Source organism: Acomys minous (genome assembly GCF_964271855.1).
Source record: "Acomys minous genome assembly, chromosome: 6".
Lineage (NCBI taxonomy): Eukaryota > Metazoa > Chordata > Mammalia > Rodentia > Muridae > Acomys > Acomys minous.
The window spans coordinates 93,701,035-93,721,694 of record NC_140487.1 but is presented as its reverse complement, the minus strand read 5'-3'; the positions used below and the strand labels follow the sequence as shown (position 1 = coordinate 93,721,694).

The window sequence follows — 20,660 nt, the reverse complement described above, 5'->3', positions numbered from 1 at the left end:
ATTTCTAAGAAACCCTTTTTTTTCCTTTCTTTTTTTTTTTTTTTAGATAGGATCTGATGTAGCCCATGTTGACCTCAGATTTACTATGTATCTGAGGGTTACTTTGAACTCTACTCCTCCTGCCTCTACATTTCCAATGCTGATATTATAAGTTTGCAGCACTTTGCCCAGTATAAGAAATGTTTGGTAGGGCTGGAGAGATGACTCAGTGGTTAAGAGCACTGGCTGATTTTCCAGAGGTCCTGAGTTCAATTCCCAGCAACCACATGGTGGCTCACAACCTTCAACAGTGAGATCTGGTGTCCTGGTGTGCAGCTGTATAGGCAAAACACAACATTGTATACATAATAAATAAATTTTAAAAAAGAAATGTTTTGTAGATGTATCCTAGGAAATAAATACAAGATTTTTTTTAATAGGAGTGTATGGAACTCTGTTGGATAAGGTTGAAGTCTGATGTCTCCAGATAACTGTTTTGTGCTTGGTCTATAATGGGGGACTCCCTTTTTTCAGTGGGGTTCCCACTCCACCTGATCTGGTAACCCCAGATTTGTAAGGAGCCCTCAAACATAGCCTTTAAGGAAGATTACAGGCCAGGCCCCTTCCTGATAAGGAACTTACTCAGCAAGCACAGGGAATTCCTGGAAGTACTTCACCATATGCTAAGGAGATCCTAGCCTCAGCAAATGACCTTTAATAGGACTTAGAAGTTATTCCCTTATCCTTAGGATAATTAAATACTTTGTTTTCCTTCTTGTGATAGGACCCCAGCTACTGCATGTAAATGAGGTACTGTGCCACTGCATGTAGATTAAGTATTCTGGCACCCTTAGCCCAAGCGAATCAGACACATTCTTCCACAAACCCCTCCCCACTGCCCAAGGTTTATAAATAAATGCTGGACATCTTGCTCGCTTGCTCTTGCTTGCCATTCCTTAACTGTGACTGCCTGAGACTCCATTTATTCTGGGGAAGAATCACCTCTGGGCGCCCGGTGTTCAGTCAGTGATGGTGGAACTACCTTGACACGCACTTTGTTGCTGCTAGCTAGGTGGGACCTGTGGTGAAGCACTTTGGGCCTGCATCTCACTGGACCTGCCTTTCGGAGGGGTTGGTTTTGGGCTTCCACCTACTTCCTCTGCTTAGCAGGGCAGAAAGGGTTGTAACACTGATATCAGTTCAGGCTTGTGGAGCTCCTGAGGCTCCACTGCTGTCTGATACTAGCCATCTCATATATTCTCTCTCTTCTCCCCCCCCCCCCCCCCGCACGCCTCTCTCTCTCTCTCTCTCTTCCTCTCCTCTCCTCCCCTCCCCTCCCCTCCCCTCCCCTCCCCTCCCCTCCCCTCCCCTCCCCTCCCCTCCCCTCCCCTCTCCTCTCCTCTCCTCTCCTCTCCTCTCCTTAAATAGCCTTAGTTAACCTGGGGCAGGGCAGATATTAATCCTCTAAACTACTTCCCATTGTGGGGCAGGTATGGGATGCCTGCCCCTAATAATTTCTATCAAGCTACTTCCCATCCATAATCCCAAATACTTGCTAATTATCATCATCTGGGCCAAGTCTCCATCCATGCTGGCCATGTGCTTCACCTCCACCTAACCATGGCCCAGCCTTCTTCTCCTTCCCTCTCCCACCCAAGATTCTCTCTGTCTCCCCAAGTCCTGGAACCTTAGCCACGCCTATTCCATTTGCCCTGCCCAGGTGTGATGGCCTTTTATTGGTCAAACAGGTTATGCTCTTAGGCAAGGTACAGGTGGGGACACAGAGACAGCAAGCTGTAATTAGCATCAATATATACCAGGCCAACCTCCAACAATTCCCCCTTTCTGTGTAAATAAAAAGGCCAGTTTTAAAAATAAATAGTAAGAACAAGTATGAAAAATTATAAAAACCAGTAGGTAGGACTTACATACACAATGTCTAATTGTATTTGGCAACCTTGAAGAAAATATTATCTATTCTAACTTGGTGAGTCAAAAGTTTTGAACCTAAGTCAATATCTATCAAAGCTCCTATTTATCTAGATCTAAAAGTATCTTCTTAACTCCTAAACAAGTAAGCTTAATTTTAAAACTATCTAGTCTTCAACCCCAGCAGACTTGAGAAGGAATAAATTTACCTACCTGAGTAAACAGGAAGTGTAGGTTGGCAGCTTCCAAAACGGAAAAAAAAAAAAATGACAGAGACAGTTTGCTGCCTGAGCAGTCACCCAAAACTGTTGGAGCATCATCTTCAGCCTTCTGGCCTAACATATCTGACAGACATATTTATGAAGCAGGAACTATTGAGGACTTGTTTACCCTGTCTGGCAGAGTTTGGCTGTCGACTCTGCCTGCATTTAAGCTTGCCCATTTTAGGCAGAATTCTGTCTGTGGGAGAAATAAGGACATTTTTTTGCCCAGTGGCTGCTTTGCCATACTCAAAGCCATCTCCACAAGGAGTTTCTTTGATGCTCATCATCTTCTTTGAGGTAGGCTGGTTGTTGCCAAGAGTTAACCTGTGTTAGAGTTGTCAAAGAATCCTTAAAGTAATAAAAACATCTTTAAATGCCATATTCTGTAGGTCTCTGAGGATTTTGAAGACCTTATCTATTTTATCTTATTTATCTATAAAATCATATCTATCTGTTAAACCTAGGATGTATATTCCAATACTTTGATAGTACTATTGCAAGCTGTTTTGGATAATTAAGTAATACAAGTCAATTGTTAGTTGATCAACTCATGGTCAGCTATCTCATTCTAAAAGATCTAAACTGTAACACTGGTGAAAACTCATTTTCCACCTCCTCAGTAAGACCAGGAACCTGGCTTGTCACCCAGGTCATGGGCCTCACATTGAGCTCTCCAAGATGCCCCTAAGTAAGAAATGGGACCTTGAGACCTTTGATCTTAAGGTCCGGACGTGGGACCCAGGCCACCTGCTGAACACTGACCAACAGCAGTGTAGTTCTGATGGGGAATAGAAAGAGAATTAAAGAAAATAATCTTATATTTGAGAATGGATAAATACATATTGGCCTATGTACAAATCAGACTATATGCATAATAATAAGACACATAAAATAACAAAGGAATTATAGTTCTAGTTACTCCACATGACTCAGCTCTGTAATCTAGCTTTCTGGAGATTGAGGCAGAGGATTGCAAGTCTGAAGCCTGCCTGGGCCACAGAATGGTTCAAGGCTGGCACGGACAACTCAATGAGACCCTGCCGTGAAATAAAAAGTAAACTGTGACCTGGGGATATAACTTACTAGCATGTACAAGACCCTAGGTTCAGTTTCTGGACTAGTCAGGGGGATATGGGAGGAATTCTTTTTTTAACAGTTTTTTAAAATTTAAACATTTTTTAATGTATATTTTAATCATATTCTTTCCTGATCCCAGTTTCCTCCTAGGTTCTTCCAGCTTCCAACCCAACCAACTTTATGTTCTCATTGTTGGCTCTGTTTCTTAACAATTAGACTTTATTATACAACCCAGCTGTCCTATATAGGAGGGAAAGAAAAAAGGTTAAATGGAAATAAGAATAAATCTCCTGGGTATCAGCTCCATGGAACGGATCCCTAGGTGTCTCCAGGCCTGCACGCTGATCCTCTCCCTGGCTTAATGAGTACTTTCAAAGCAACATTTTAAGTCTTAGCAATTCATTTGAAATGGAGAGCCTTTGAAGTCCTTAAGTTCTCAATTTTTGTTTTATATTGTTATTTTATTGTTATCTGTATTTTAGCAAAACAGTAAATCTCTTCTGAATGTAAAACATGGCTGAGCATTTGTGTAATGGAGGAATATTTATGAACTAGTACGGACAAGTGAATGGTCAGAACCTTGTGCATCCCTGGCTGGCCTGGAAGTGACTGTTTAGATCAGGCTGGCTTGAAACTCACACAGATCTGCATGTCTTTTTCCTGACTGCAGGAGGAAAAGGCTTGCACCACCATACTTGGCTCTCATAGACTCTTACAGGCAAAGGAAAAGATTACTAAATAGAAACATTTAAATGTGCTATTATTAAGATGATGCTGTAAATTTCTTAGACCATTTAGGCAAGCTCACAGTATTCAAATGCACCTTTATTTGTCTAACTTGTTTATGTGTTTTGTTTTTCAGAAGGAATTGAGCCTTCCAAGGAGAGGCAGCTTGTAAGTAGATGGCCCTTACCATTATGATTTTGTCTATGATGATCTCCTTAAGAACTATTGTTAATGAACTTTCTTAAGAATCTATTGTTAATATCCATTGTATAAATTTCATTTAAGAGTCTTGTTCTCTGGGTGCTGGAAAGATAGATGGCTCAGTGATTTAGAGAAGAGGACCTGTGTTCAATGTCCAGAACCCACACAGTGCCTCACAGCCCCCCACAATTCGAGGGCTAAGGGATCTGATGCCTTTCTCTAACTCCAGAGGCAATAGACATACTCAGGCACACATGTGGTATATAAACATACACACAGATAAAACATTCATATCCATTTAAGAAAAAAAGAATCTTATCTTCTGCTTATGTTTCTCATGAGGTCAGACACTTTTTCCTGAGTAACCTGTGGGAAGGATTGTAAGCATTGTCACAGGTGAAAGCAGTCTTGGCGGGTTTTGCCCTTGGACACACCACAGATACTCCCTGAGATTAACCTTGAGATAGACTGGGTGGAGTCCCCTGGTCGCTTCCTGAATTCCAGGCCCAGGATGGCTCCACCCAGTCTATCTCAAGGTTAATCTCAGGGAGTATCTGTGGTGTGTCCAAGGGCAAAGCCCGCCAAGACTGCTTTCACCTGTGACAATGCTTACAATCCTTCCCACAGTAACCTCCATCACCAAGTCCTCTTCTCTGACCCAAAATTTGCCTAACAGTTTGGTAGAAATGCTGTCACTTAGATACCTGTTACAATTATATTCTTCTGGGGATTTACTTTTTGTAGATTTATTAAGCTAAGAATGTTGGGGTATCATCATCAAATCTGAAATTCTTTGTGTCTGTATTACACAATATTACTACGCTAAGGAGAAGGATTCTTCTAAGTTGGAGCAGGGTAACCATATTTAAAGAGCAAACTGAAATAGGTCACCTCCTCTGTTCTATTCTGAATTCAGGGTTAGTGGAAATTGGAAAGTAATTTTTGTCCTTGGATCTTAATTTCAAGAAATGTCTTATTTTGCTACCTTTTTCCCAAATAATTCTTGGGGGAATTCATTACTGATTTGGCTAATTAGAATCTGTGGAATGTTGTTAAAACCATACTCTGGTGTTGGAGAATTTCTCCGTATTAGCACAGTGTATGTTTAACTGGGGCGTGGCTTGTGTATACAGTTCCATTTCTGGCCGTGCAGAGAAAGAAACTATAGAACGTGAATGCATTGAATAAGAATTGCCATGCTAAGGTCCATCAAGTATCATTTGATGCACCTTTACTAAACTTAAACTCATACCAACATCTACTATGGTTGACTAATAATCAAAATTTGGAAACCACCAGTCTGAGGATACGTCTCAGTGGACAGTGTGCTTGTGACAGAAGCATCACGACCTGATTTCCAGTCTTGCAAACCTATCTAAAGCTGAGTTTGGTACCATGTATGTGTATCCCAGGGTTCTTGTGGGAGACGAGAGGTGAAGGCAAGAGAAGGCCTAGAAAAATGGGGACTTGCTGAGCATGTGTAGTGGTGAACAGTGATTCTGTCAAACACTGGAGGTGGTCCACTGACCTCCACATGTGTTGTTAGATATGTGTGTGCGTTCACACTTACACAGACGTGCATGTACATACACACACACCTATTAAAACACATACATGTACACATATATACAATTTTGGGAACTTTTAAAGAAATAGAACTGCGATAAAACAAGGGGTTTGAAACTTTTTAAATGAAAACATTTAAGTGGGCACAGTGCTATTGTTTATTAAATTACTAAAGACATTTATTTAATGTATGTGTGGATGAATATGCTTATGCCACAGTATGTATGCAGACCAGAAGACAACTAGCGAGAGCCCATTCTCTTCCTGTGGGTTCTGAGGCTTGAACTCAGGTAGTCAGTGTTGAGGGCAAATACCTTTACTTGTTGGCCCACTTGCTAGCCCTTAAGTGTGTGTGTGTGTGTGTGTAAGATAGATAGATAATATACCCCTCCACACACCTTTTAAATGAATTGGTTTAATTCAAGGTGATTCAGAAGTCAGTACAGCAAAGGTGAAGTGGTAGGCTCTGACAGGATTGTGAATTGGGTTTGCCCTGTGTTCACAGCTGAGGGAGGAGCAGCTGAATGAGAACTATAGACAGTAGCCACTTTGGTTTTTTTTTTTAACAGAAGTTAATTAAAATGTACAACAGACTCCATGACAACAGTTCATTCTAACTGTAGATGTTTTGTTGCTGTTTGATGTAGTAACTGACATTTAAACAACTGATCATTCAGTAGATGTTCACTGATAATCCACTGTATGCTGGAAGCCAACTGAGATGATCTGGCTAGAGCTTTGAAGTAGATGCATTGCCTTGAAGGGTTTGCAGGGTTGGCTAAGGCAGACGTTCTTTACTTTCTCACTAGAAACAATATCTGTGTATCAATATCAGCACATGTATGGGCAGGTATTCTTGTATTGTGTATGAGCAGTTATGTGTGCATCTTCATGAGTTGCATGTGCATTTGGAGGCCAGCAGTCAACTTTTGGTGTCATTCAGATTTTTTAAATTTTATGACGAGCTTGCACTTCACCAGTAGACAAGACTATTGGCCAGCGAGCCCCTGAAGTCTATTTTACACTTGTTGTGCTTAAATGTGCAGGCCATCAACCCGGGCTTCTTTGTGTAAATTTTGAGGGTCAGAATCAGATCCATGTTTATACAGTGACCAGTTTACCCACTGATCTGTGTTTCCCAGCCCAGAGTGGCTTTTTGGCTTTTTAAATCTTTAGCTTTGAGATATTACTGTTTTTCTTGTTTTGCTTTCCTGAAAAGAAGAGGAAACATAAATACTGTTTCAAAGAATTGTTGTTGTTGTTGTTGTTGTTGTTGTTGTTGTTGTTGTTCTTCTTCTTCTTCTTCTTCTTCTTCTTCTTGCAATATCTGAGACTGGCTTATTTACAAAGAATAGGATTTTAATTTGGGTTGTTTGTTTGTTTGTTTAAAAACTCGTGCCAACCTCTGCTCAGTTAGCTGTGTAGACTTATGCTACTTCACCTCAGCCCAGGAAGAAGCAGTACTAAGAGTCACATGGAAAAAAGCTTACATAGGAGTGACAGCCTTGTTCCTTTTGAAGTAACTAAATTTAGTGCTAGGATTAATTCTTAGTAACCCAATCATTTTCTGAAAGCCCTCCATAATGTACCTTGGAAATCACATTTCAACATTGGTTTTGTAGGGGATAAGCCATATTTAGACTATAAGAGACACAAATCTGGGCTTTGGCCATTAACAGGTTTTTAAAATACCTTTAAATAAGAATTGTTATCTCAGCATCTTAATTGCCTTACATGAATTGAAATGAATAGTTGCCAGATCTTGGTTCCTGGTTATCTCCTCAGACAACTGAAGCTTCATGGAACTTTTTTTTTTTTTAAAGACAGGGTTTCTCTGTGTAGCCTTGGCTGTCCCAGACTCACTTTGTAGACTAGGCTGGCCTTGAACTCACAGTGATCCACCTGTCTCTGCCTCCTGAGTGCTAGGATTAAAGGTGTGCGCCACCACGCCCAGCCCATGGAACCTTTTTTATACACAGAACTTGACAAAGCTTTTTAGGCAGTGTGTTGTTAGAGGCAAAGTGCTACATAGCATTTTTAGTAAAGAAGCTAGAAAAGTAAGAACCCTAAGACATGAATATAGTGAAAATTTTGTAATTTTGGTTTCTTTGAAAAATAGGTGGGGGGGGATGGGGGACAGGGAGAGGGAGGGAGGATGGGACTGGAAGAAGACAAGGCTGGAGCGGGAGGAGCGGGGAGGCTACAATCACTGTGTAAAGTGAACAAATTAAAAATAAAAACAAAGTAAAGCTGGACATGGTCGTGCACGCCTTTTATCCCAGCACTCGGGAGGCAGAGGCAAGCAGATCTGAGTTCCAAGCCAGCCTGGTCTACATAGAGAGTCTAGGACAGCCAGAACTCTGTATAACAGAGAAACCATGTCTCAAAAAAGCAAAAGCCAAAAACAAAATACAGAAATATTATGGGAATATGTTTTCATTTTAATCCCAGGGGTTATGAGGCTGCTTCACAGCAGCTGACTGTGATTTACCTCATGCTCTTAGCAAAGTCATGATTTTGCCAGCTATAGATAGTTTCTGTAACCATGGGACATCTGGAATTCTGGGGACTTTTCAGAGTGTATATAAATACTAGGGCCCTGAGAGGCAGTGTGGGATGCTGGTTAGTGGTTGGATGCTGTTGGTTGCTGTTTGTTAAGTAGTTGTCCACAATAAATAAACAACAAGACGAAATTAGATGTCCTGACAATGAAGATTAAACTTGCCCCAAGGAGCTCAATACCCCAATCAGCAGGAAGTAGTCACCCCCTTTCCTCTTTATCCTTTTTTCTCTCCTAGTTAGTGTTAGGGGGTTGAAAGGGAAGAAGAAAAGGGGCAGAGAAGGGCGGAAGAAAAGGGAACCTACAAAGTAGGAAACACCGGCTGCACATATACTTTGGTTCAGCTCAGTTAGTACTCAGTTTATAAAAAGTGTAGAGAAACTGATGTCATTGAAGAGTGATTTACAATTTGCTCATTGCTTTGTATCCTTATAACCTCAAATGGAAAGTTTTAGAAGGATTGTACTATTGTCCTCACGAGTTTGTCAGAAGGAGAAGTGTATTGTTTTTGTGTCTTTGTTTGTGTTTTTCCCGTAGTGGTGCTACTGTGTCCCATTTTTATGTGGAACTGTCAGTCTAGATCAGGTTTCATGCTTGCATAGTAGACAGTGTACTCACTGAGCTGTCTCCTTAGCCCTCTCTTTCTACAATGTATACCTCGGTAGTTTTTATATAAATTCAGCTTAATATTTTATTGTATTGTGAAAGGCTTTTCTGACCTCATCACACTTAGACCCTAGACAATTCAGACTAAGTCGAATTTCCTATAATATATCTTTCATGGCTCCTTTTTTGTTGTTTTTTGAGATAGAGTTTTTCTGTGTAGCCTGACTGACCTGAAACTTTTTTGTAAACCAAGCTGGTCTTTCTCCTTCTCCTTTAAGGCAGGGTCGCCTGAAACTCACTATATAATAGACCAGGCTGTGCTCAGACTCATCCATCATTGTTCGGAAGACAAATGTCAAAAAAGAGTTATATTGTATTAGCCTATCGGCTGGATGGCCTAAGCAACAAAATTAGACCATAGTTTTGGAGGCTAGAAGTACAAGATTAAAGTGCATCAGTTTTGGCTTCTTGTAAGGACTCTCTGACGCCATCTGCTTACTTAGCCTTTTAAAAATATAGATGCTGAGAGGTGGAGGGATATATCTTTCCTTTCTTGCTTGATTAGCTTTTAAGTTAAGGTGCTGGAGAGATAATTTAGCATTTAAAAGCACTTATTGCTGTTGTACAGGATCTGGGCCCTGAGATGGCAGCTCTTAGCCACTGTAATTCTAAATCCAAAGGAGCCTGCATCATTGTTGGGACTCTGTCAGCTCCAGGCATGCATATGATGGACATACATGCACAAGACACTTTCATATAAAAATAAACCTTTTTTCATTAAAAGAAAAATATTATACGTATGGGAGTTTTTGCCTGCATGTGTATTTGTGCAGCACTTGTGTGCCTGGTGCCAGGAGAGAGTGCTAGATTACCTGGAGCTGGAGTTATAGATGGTTGCCATGTGAATGCTGAGAATTGAACTGGGTCCTAAAATAGAGTAATACTGTTTTTTTTTTAAACCGAAAATGTATTTTTTCATATAATATACAATGGCTCCCCCTTCCCTAACTCTTCCCAGATCTACCCACCCACCAAAACTCATAACTTTTCTTTCTCTTATTAGAAAACCGACATCTAAAAATAATAATAAAATAAAATAAAACCAAACCAGAACAGAACAAAACAAACAAGAAAAAAAAGTGCCAAAGAAAAAAGTACAAACATACTCTTCCCCCATATATACACATTCCCACATACAGAAATCCCATAAAAACACAAAATCAGAAAACATAACTGACCTCGGTAGGGTTTCTATAGCTGTGAGGACCTGAACTGTGGCGTCCCTTATAAAGGAAAACATTTCATTGGGACTGGCTTAGAGTTTCAGAGGGTTAGTTCATTATCGGTATAGCGGGGAAGCATGGCAGCATGCAGACAGACACAGTGCTGGAGAAGGAGCCGAGAGTTCTCCATGTGGATCCACAGGCAGCAGAAAGAGAGAGTAAGCCATGCACATTTGAAACCTCAAAGCTCACTTCCAGTAACACATTTCCTCCAACAAGGCCACACCTCCTAATAGTGCCACTTGTTGGTGATCAAGCATTCAAATCTATGAGCCTATGGGAGATGTTCCTATTCAAACCACCACATCTTACTCCTTGCCCGGCACCCTAGGCTTGTAGCCATATCATAATGCAGAAATGCATCAGTCCCACCTCAAAAGTCCCCGTAGTCTATAACAGTATCAACACTGTTTAAAAGTCTCTTCTGAGACTCATGGCGATCTTGAAACCCCTGTAAAATCCCCTGTAAAATCAAAACAAAAAGGCAGCTCACATGCATCCAACATACACAATGGCACAGAATATATATTATCCATTTAAAAGGGAAGAAATGGAGCATAGTGAGGAAATACGGGACTAATACTAAAAATCCAGCTGGGCAACCTTCAAACTCTGCATCTCCATGTATGGTGTTCAAAGCATTCCTCAGATCTCCAACTCCTTTCAGCTTTGTTGACTATAACACTCTTCTTTCTCTTGCATTGTGTAGTGACAATTCTGGAATTTTGGTTTCTTTAAAAAACAGTTGTTATAAGAATATATTTTTATTTTAATCTCCCAGTATAGGGATGTTGCGCTGCTTTGAACTGTTCATAGAGGCTGACTGATTTGCCTCATGCTTTAGCACAGGCGTGGTTTTGCCAGCTGCGGATAGTTTTTGTGATTGTGTGACTTTGGAATTCTGGGAACTTTTCAGAGGGTATGTTAATGATAGAGCCCTGATAAAAATAAGGTGGTGATTGTTGGTCATTCAGGACTGTTGGTTGTGATTTGTTAACAGTCATGCTAAAAAACAAAACAAAACAAAAACCCAAAAACCTATTTCTCTCTTGTTGTTTGGTTTGTTTTTTTCAAGATAGAGTCTCTCTGTGTAGCCTTGGCTGTCTTAGACTCGCTTTGTAGACCAGGCTGGCCTCGAACTCAAAGCCTGCCTCTGCCTCCCAATTGCTCGGATTAAAGGCGTGTGCCACCACGACCAGCCCCCTGTTGTTTTTTAACCAACCAAAAATCTCAAACTTAATTTTACCAATGAAGACTCAGGAGCCAGATGCTGGGGTGTAAGCCCATTACCTCAGAGAGGTAGAGAAAGCACCCAGATAACCTTCTTCCACAGTCTCCCAAAAGGAAAAAGCTCCTTTTCCTTCTCCACATTGTCTTAAATACCCTTCAACTCAATGTCCTTCCTTCCTTCCTTCCTGTGTTTACTTAGGTTCACTCTTTGTCAGCTGGTTGCTTGCTCCACCTCTTGACATATGGTTGGCTTTGTTCAGCTCTTGCTTACAGAAAGAAAGCTCTTGTTAAAGGTGTGTGCTAGGGCTGAGCCACACCACAAGAAACAGGTTTTTACAGTTCACAATCTCAGGGTTCACAGTGTGATCAAATATTCTGCAAAACTCTCCTCTATACTCCTTTCTCTCCTAACTGGTGGGTGTGGGAGGAAAAGAACTCACAAAGTATCAAAGACCAACTACAGGGTTACCTGGTGGTTTGACTGAAACTGGCTGTAGAGAGTGGTACTATTAGAAAGTGTGGCCTTGTTGGAGGAAGGGTGTTTTTGCGGGTGGGCTTTAAGGTTTCAGAAGCTCAAGCCAGGCCCAGTGGCTCTTTCTGCTGCCTACCAATTCAGAGGTAGAGCTCGCAGCTGCTTCTCCAGCACCATGTCTGCCAGTTCGCTGTCATGCTTCCTGCCATGATGATAATGGACTAAACCTCTCGAGATGTAAGCCAGCCCCAATTAAATGTTTTCATTTATGACAAGAGCCATAGTTGTGGTGTGTCTCCACAGCAATAAAAGCCCTAACCAAGACAGGTTTGACGCACACCATGTTAGCAGCTCTCCTTGGCAGGAGCCACACAACTATGATTTCTCCAACATCTTGGTGTCTCCGGGGCAATCCAGGCTTCACTTTCACAGCTTCACACAGTGGCCTCCCTTGCCTTCATGCAGGGACACCCCTGTCACACATCTGGCCTTGGCTTGACTCTAAAGCCAGAATTACGTGGTAAAAACTGCCAAGACCTTTTGCTTGCTGAGGCTGGAACATGGCTCCCTTATTTAAATCATTTTCACCAGCTTTATGTTTTCAATGGTTTCCTTCACTGCCTAATCATGGCGAAAGACCTGTAAGGTTAAGTAAATAAATAATTATATAAATAGCCCAGAGAAGGCATTGAGAAAAAAACTTTCAAAAATACCATTGAATTTATCTTGTGTCGGCCACCTACTGCTGGGGATGGGAAATGCCCTTAAGGGTGTTTTGTAGATCCATATACCCAGTGAGACTGTTGGAGAAAACAATTTTTTCTCTGTTAGAGGTTATCAATTGGCCTTAGCTTCTGGGTTATGCATGGGGACTTGTGCCCCTCTCAGTGCTGGGACCCCATCTTAGCCAATATTTTTAACAACTGAGCCATCTCTCCAGCTTCCATATAAATCTTTTTTAAAAAGAAATGTTTTAAATTAAGCTAACAGACTCTAAAGTGCATGTCCTGTGCCTGTATCATGAGAAATATGATCTCAATTCTATACAGAAAAACCCAGCTTTGCAAAATCTTGTAACATAGTAACAAATACAAATGAAATATTCATAAAGGTACTGACTTAAAAGGCAATTTAATTATTTTATCCAATTAATAAGGGAGACAGATACGTTTAACAGTACAAAGAAGTTAAAGAAGTTGATTTATATAAATTGAAGATTAAAATAATGTACAAGTCAAAACTGGGTTCTTGTATGGAAAAGAGAAGTAATTGAATCTTTACAGAACTTATTTGCATATATGTAGACAATATTTTTATTGCCATCAGTTATGTGTAGCTTATGAGTTATAAAAACTAGCTTAAATGCAATAAAAGACTAGAATCAAATAAACAAAAGAATGATTTCTCAACAACACATAGCTTTCCTTTGGAAATAACTAATTTGATTCTTTCCTTTCCTCCTCTCCTTTCTGATCCTCTTTCCTCCTTTACCCTGTTCTTTCCCCACCTTTTTAAAAAATCTAAAATCTTGATTTTCTTGCACGCACGCAGGCACGCACGCACGCCCAGGCTGATTCTTGGTAAATTTAGCCCTTTCATAGATTAGCAATAATATTAGCTTACTATAGTTCTTTTAAAATTTGTTGTAGCTTTTAACAAATCGCAGGTTCTTTGGCTGAAGAGATGTCTTAGTGATTAAGAGCACTTGCAGCTCCAGCTGAAGACTCAAGGTTCTCAAACCCACATGAGGTGGCTCACCACCACCTGTAACTACACTCTCAGAGGATCTGACGCGCGTCTGGCCTCCAAGGACATGTGCGTGTACATGGTGCACAGATAGACAAACAGGCACATACACAAAAATAAAAGTAAATAATTAATCAATTTTTAAAAATCCCACAAAAATGTGAAAACTTCTGGGTTTTTTTTTGTGATTTGAGGCCAGGAAGCCACATCTAAGAAATTTTCCATCAGACTGGGGAGTTTGTCTCCTTTCAAGATCTCAGTTATGTTACAAACCATGGACATTCCAGGAAAAGAACTTTCTGTAAGATTTGACCCTATAAGCCAAGTACCAGGTCAGTTTTCCTGGGAGGATTTTATTTGAACATGCCACACAAAATTATCTGTAATTCCTTAAAAGTGTCTTGTTAAACCTAATTGAATGAATATCATTCTCAAATTGGACATCAGAGACGAGTCCTTGGCTACATAACTTTTTTACAGTTATATTTTAGTGTTAAGAAAAAGAAGAGACTTGTATTACATCTATTCAGATAACTATATTGCTTTGAAAATTGAGGAGACTTAGTAAGCCTTTCTCAATCCTGGATGGAGGTGGGCCAAAGAGAATGAGAAGTGATTTATCAGTGTTTCATTACACAAGAGTTGAGGCTACCAACTTAAGGATTATAAATAGCCTAGGGAGGAAGATAACAGGCTTCTTTTATATATTAGAAAAATAAGCATTAGAAGAATATTGTAACAACTACAATCTTTACTCCTCAGCTTATTCAGTCTTGTATATTCATTTTCATTTTACTAGTTCAGACATTAGCAGTCCTCTTCTCTACCAAAAAGAGTTTTGGAAATTGTGACTCAGCCCACTGGAATGGTCTGGAAGTTCTCCAGTTGTCCTAGTGATACCACAGGAAGCTTGTGCCCAGGAGTCTATTCTTTGACACGTCAATAGTTTTAAAACCCTGCTGACTCCTTTGCAGTGTAGCTCTAAGATAAACTTTCTCTGTTGGAAACACAGACTCTGGCTACTAATTGATTGCATAGCTTTGAAACAAGCATCACTGTGAAGGAAGCTCTCTGTAGATAACAGAGATGTGAAATTATAGTTATTTTATTTTGAAAGGTAATTTTCATATGTGAGCATTCTGTTAAAAATTCATTAAGAGAATACAATTAACAGGTGAATTAACTTGTTTAACACCGTCTAAAGGCAAAACAGCTGGGTAATGGTGGCACATGTATTTAACCAGCACTGAAGAGGCAAATGCAGGCCTTATCCATAGAGAAAGTTCCAGGACAACCAGGATCATACAAAGAAACATAAAGCCAACCCTAGATTTGAGCAAAATGCTTATAGAGTAGTTCTTTCTGAAGATGGTGAATGATGTATCTGATTTACAAAACATGATTATATAGTTATAGCAGAGGAAACAAACCTAATATATGACATGTAGTCTTGTGATACAGTATGTGCACTAAAAGGAACTAGGAATTATCATGTAAAAAGAATCAGGATTGGGGCTGGAGAGATGTTTCAGTGGTTGGAAGCGTTGGATGCTCTTTCAGACGTCGTGGGTTGGTTCCTATCCCCTACATGAGTCAGTTCTCAACCTTCCTCGTGCTGCAGCCCTTTAGAACTGCGTTCCTAGTGTTGTGGTTACCCCCAAACATGAATTATTTCTGTTGCTACTTTTTTGCTGTAATCTTGCTACTGTTATGAATCATAATTAAATATCTGATATCCAGAATATCTGATGTGATCTCAAATTGGTCAAGACCCACAGTTTGAGAACTGTGGGGTCAAAGAGCTGTGTGACTTGGGGATCCAGCTTAGAGCAAGAGCGAGGTTGAGGTGTGTCCAAACCCCGTATTGAGACTGGTGGGAGTAGGACCATTTCCTCCCTGTTCTGACGCTGCATGTCCCAGTATATGTGGTACATGGAGCCTTATGTTCCCCTACCTCTGCCACCCTTGAGGTCTCATAGGCTGGTGGCCAGGTTATGGGTTACACTTCTTCTCTCCTTATTAGGGCATATCCAGCAAGTACCTGGAATTCCTTTTCATGCAAATATGACATTCCCAGTACCTTGGTACCACCCAATGATGTACACTCATCCCGAAAGCTTCTGCCAGCCCCCAAACATTTAAGTAGTGTTTGTTCCCTCCAATAAAGAGCTGTCTCACTGAAGCTGTCTCCAGAGAAGTCAGTTTCTCAGGCGTGCTCACCAGCTCCTGAGGTTTCCATTCCCAGGCCTTTCCTGCCTTGTTCCCCTTCCAAGATCTACCAGTTGTGATCCTGGGTGGTCAGGCCGTTACAAGGAAGCATGCAGGGAAGAGGTGCCAGGAACAGCAGAGAACCTCCATCCTCCATGATGAATAACAACCATTTGAAACTCCAGTTCCAGGATACTTGACATTTGTTTGGCCTCCATAAGCACTGCATGCATGTGGTGCATAGATGTGCATGCAGGCAAAATGCCCATACACATGAAATAAAAATAAATCTTAAAAAGAAAAAAAAAGAGTGATCTAGGAGTCTGGAATAAATATTAGACATCAGTATTTTTATAAAACTTTTATAAAACAAAAATGTTGATCCATTAGATATTTGATGACAAATTTTAAAGCAATGTCATTACTAAATGAGTATATTTATTTATTTATTTATTTATTTATTTATTTATTTATTTTTGAGGCAGGGTTTCTCTATGTAGCCTTAGCTGTCCTGGACTCGCTTTGTAGACCAGGCTGGCCTCGAACTCACAGCGATCCACCTGCCTCTGCCTCCCGAGTGCTGGGATTAAAGGCGTGCACCACCACCGCCCGGCTAAATGAGTATTTTAGACAACTGAAGTCAATATTGAAGATACCGAACTGTTATTTCCTAGTATGATATGACAAGGCACGTTCAGGACATTGGATACCATTCTTCTAACTATATTACAATACGTATAGTTTTGTACAGATATAAACTTCATCATAGACTGCCTGTACTGGTTTACTGAAATAACTGTCCATTTTGGGGAAAGCCTAGGTGTGATAGTTAATGTAGATTGTAAAACCAACAGAATGTAGAATTGCCTCAGAAAACAAGCTTCTGGGCATGCCTGGGAGGGAGTTTCTAGGCACACCTACCCTAAATGTGGGTGGCACATTCCATGGACTGGGCCGCCAGACTGAGTTGTTTTGTTTTTTTTTTAAGAAGCAAGTAGGCGAAACATTAGCATTCTTCTTTCTCTGACTGTGGTTGTGACATGACACTTAATTTTTACTTCTGTGCCATGACTTCTCTGTCATGCTGGACTGTGCTCTCAAACTGTGAGCCTTTCCTTCCTTGGCTGGGTATTTGATTATAACAATGAGAAAAAGTAACTATTAACACTGGGTGAAAAGGAACTTAGAGTAGCTTCTTCTAGGCTTTACAAGGGTAATGTATAGTTGATAGCAGAAAATAGCTAGCATTGTCTTTTTGTTTTGGTTTGTTTTCAAGACAGGGTTTCTCTGTGTAGCCTTGGCTGTCCTGGATTCACTTTGTATGCCAGGCTGGCTTGAAACTTGCAGCAATTCACCTGCCCTTGCCTCCTGAGTGCTGGGATTAAAGTGTGCCCCCATGCCTTACTGGATTATCTTTTTTTTTTTTTTTTTAAACCACAAGGAAATGAATTCTTTCAATGAACTGAGTTTAGAATTGGAATTGTTGTTTCGAGACAGGGTTTCTTTGTGTAGCCTTAGCTGTAGATCAGGCTGGCTTTGACTCACAGAGGTCTGCCAGCCTCTGCCTCCTGAGTGCTGGGCTTAAAGGCATATGCTACCACTGCTCAGCCTAGAATTGTTTTTTTTTTTTTTAATCAAGATTCTTGTGGAGGGAAAAATGTTTAGATAACATCTTTTTAAAAATATTTTTAATTAATTAATTATGTATACTGTGTTCTGCCTGCACATACAACTGCATGCCAGAAGAGGACATCAGATCACATTATAGATGGTTGTGAGCCACCATGTAGTTGCTGGGAATTGAACTCAGGACCTTTGGAAGAACAACCAGTGCTCTTAACCTCTGAGCCATCTCTCCAGCCCTAGATAACATCTTGATTACAGAGTTTTGAGACACTGAATAAGAAACCTAGCTAGGCTGCATTTGCTAATAAATATATGCTGCTTTAAGTGGCCAAGTTTGTAGTCATTTATTATGCAGTAGAAAACCACAGGCATTGATTTTGATTCTTTAAATTATTCATTCATTCATTTATTTACTTAAGGCAGAGTCTTATGTTTCCTAATCAGGCTTTGACCTCTTTGTAGTAGAAGGTGGCTTAAACTACTGATCCTTTTGCCCTCACCTTCTGAGATCTTGGCTTGCAGGTGTGTGCTGACACACCTGGTCAGCTTCAGTTTTTCTGCCCAAATTGTCATTATTCTCAGACAGAGTTCTCTTTCTGGAGTTTCCAATTTCATAGCACATTACTGGCATTCTGACAGTTTTCCCTCCATACCTTTAAGGAAAGAAGAAGAAAGATGTAGTCATCTTCCTGGGTTCTGAATTATAGGTTCTTGGGTGGAATTTTAGCGTTCCATTTTGCCAGTGTAGGTGGCCAGGTCTTGTGACAGAGGCAGCTTCATTTCTTTAAGGAGCTTAGTTTTTGTTTGTAATGTTTAACAGATGTATAACGTGAGTGATGTATTTCACAGGCTCTTTCCCCTGCCTCTGATAACATAGTCCACAAATATTTCTGCAAACGAATAGTGAAAGTTGGATGTCTCATTTGCCATACTACTAAGTAGTAAGCCTTGTTATTAGTTCAGTAAAGCATTAAGCCTTTCCTGTGCTGGCAAATGCACAGGGATAGCACATAGACTCCAGTGCCAATAGATTTACAGTACTCTGTCTGGAGAAGTGTCAGATTCTGGAGGTAGAAGTAGTATCCTCTTTGATGTTAGATAAAAGATATAAGATACGACTTAATCTTTAAAAATCATGTATTTTCCATCTTCAGAATTATTGAAGAAACCATATTGTGCCAGTTTTCCTGCACTAGAGAAAGATCACTTTGCTGCTGTTGTCAGAAATTCGTACTGAAAAGTATAGGTCAGAAAATTCTAACATGGATTCTAGAGATAGAATCTCTGACTCAGCAATTTGGCTGAAGATAGGGATACTTTGGACTAAGAAAATTCATATGAAGGGAAACAAGCATAAATACTGAGAAGACTGATTTTCAGTTTACCAATATGGTTTACTTTCTTTTGTTTGGTTTTAGGTGGTTGTTGTTGCTGTACACAATGGGGGTTTATTTTTTTTTTTTAAGATTTATTTATTATATATACAATGTTCTGCCTGCATGTGTGCCTGCCTGCCAGAAGAGGGCACCAGATCTCATTATAAATGGCTATGAGCCACCATGTGGTTGCTGGGAATTGAACTCAGGACCTCAGGAAAAGCAGCCAGTGCTCTTAACCTCTGAGCCATCTCTCTAGCCCTATAATAAGAATATTAATAGCACATATTTTACAGGGCTACTATGAGTATGGGTATTGCCTGGGAAGAACTTAGGTTTTAACTTACTAGCTAAGCACTTAATAAAGATTGGTTTGGTTTGGTTTGGTTTTTCGAGACAAGGTTTCTCTGTGTAGCCTTGGCTGTCCTGGACTCATTTTGTAGACCAGGCTGGCTTGAACTCACAGAGATCTGTCTGCCTCTGCCTCCCGAGTGCTAGGATTAAAGGCATGTACCACCATGCCTGTCCCTAAAGATTGGTTTTTATGTCATTACTTGTTATTAACCTTGGTTTAGATATTGCAGGACTGGAAAATAACTGGGCAGAAGTGTAAAGCATTTCCATAATAGTAAGCTGAATCTAGGAATGGGGTAGTTTAAGGCTGTGGCTCTTGTGACTGATCCTGATATGGGACCATACTTGTTGAGATTTCTGAGAGCATTCAATTAATTTTAAGATTTGGAGAGAAAATGTGAAGGCCAAGAAATTGAGCTAATATATGGTGGCAAAGTATGTACCTATTGCTACTAGGTGGGGTGGATTTGCCTGGGTGATTAAAACTGAACAGTGGCTTTCAAGTGTTTTAGATTGTTAGTAACAAATAGATTTTGTATTGTGTCTCATCACACATGTTTCACACATATTTTATGTATTCATTATAATTGTAATAAACTAATTTCATAAAACAGCATTTAACCTCACTATGTGTAAATACTCTGACATACTATACTTTTGTTTCTCTTTTTAAAAAAGTGTTGATCCTGCCTTCCTCACTTGCTTTAATGATTTACTAAATGTGTAGTTGCAGAAACGCTGGTTGGAGTACAAATTAATCTTTTGTTGTTCACCTAGAAAGCAGTTGGACATACTTGCTGTGTACGTGAGTGAAGCGCCTGTCACCGTTGGCTGGTTTGCTGTGGCAAGGGCTGAGACTTCTTACTCTTTAGCCCCTGCACACTTTCCTTTGGTTGCTTAGCTTTCTACAGATCAGGCTGGTTTTCTCAGATGATTGCCTGTTACCTAGATGCATCTCCTTTAAAATAGGAAGATATATAATAGCACCCAGCATTTCCATAGTACCTCCTCTGTGCTGTGTGCTTTTATGTTTTACATGTTATTCATCTATATCAGGTACCTTAGTTATCTTCATCTTACAGATGGGAAACTAAAGCATACTCAAGTAGCTTACATTAAAGCCTAGAGTGTCTTTCATGTAAATGGTTTCTGTGATAGTCACTGGATCAAATGTCATTAGTGTCTTGTCTTGCAGTTGTTTGTATGGTTTCATGTATCCCCAGGTGGGCTCAGTTTTCTGTGTAGGAAAAGATGACCTTGAATCTGATCTTTTTGCCACACCTGACTCTTCTGGACTGCTTTTCTTACTGCTTTTCTCAGCACAGGTTATTTAAATGGTAAGAGGATAATGGAATTGAATAAGATTGATGTCAAAATCCTAAGAAATGTAGATTATTTAAATTGGTCAGTTTTAGAATTTGAATAATGGCTACACTTGGAGTCTTAAAATTAATGTCC

At 40.2% G+C, this 20,660-nt stretch overlaps 1 protein-coding gene across 4 annotated transcripts in view; it reads left to right on the top strand.

Moving 5' to 3' along the window:
- The window catches only part of MAST2 (microtubule associated serine/threonine kinase 2), a 161,391-nt gene that overhangs the window by 74,622 nt on the left and 66,109 nt on the right, over nucleotides 1-20,660 (top strand). For all 4 annotated transcript variants that reach the window (XM_084786541.1, XM_084786540.1, XM_084786539.1 and 1 more), the window contains exon 4: nucleotides 4,111-4,142. In XM_084786541.1, the coding sequence (XP_084642667.1) occupies nucleotides 4,111-4,142 (32 nt within the window). The remainder of the gene's footprint in view (nucleotides 1-4,110; nucleotides 4,143-20,660) is intronic.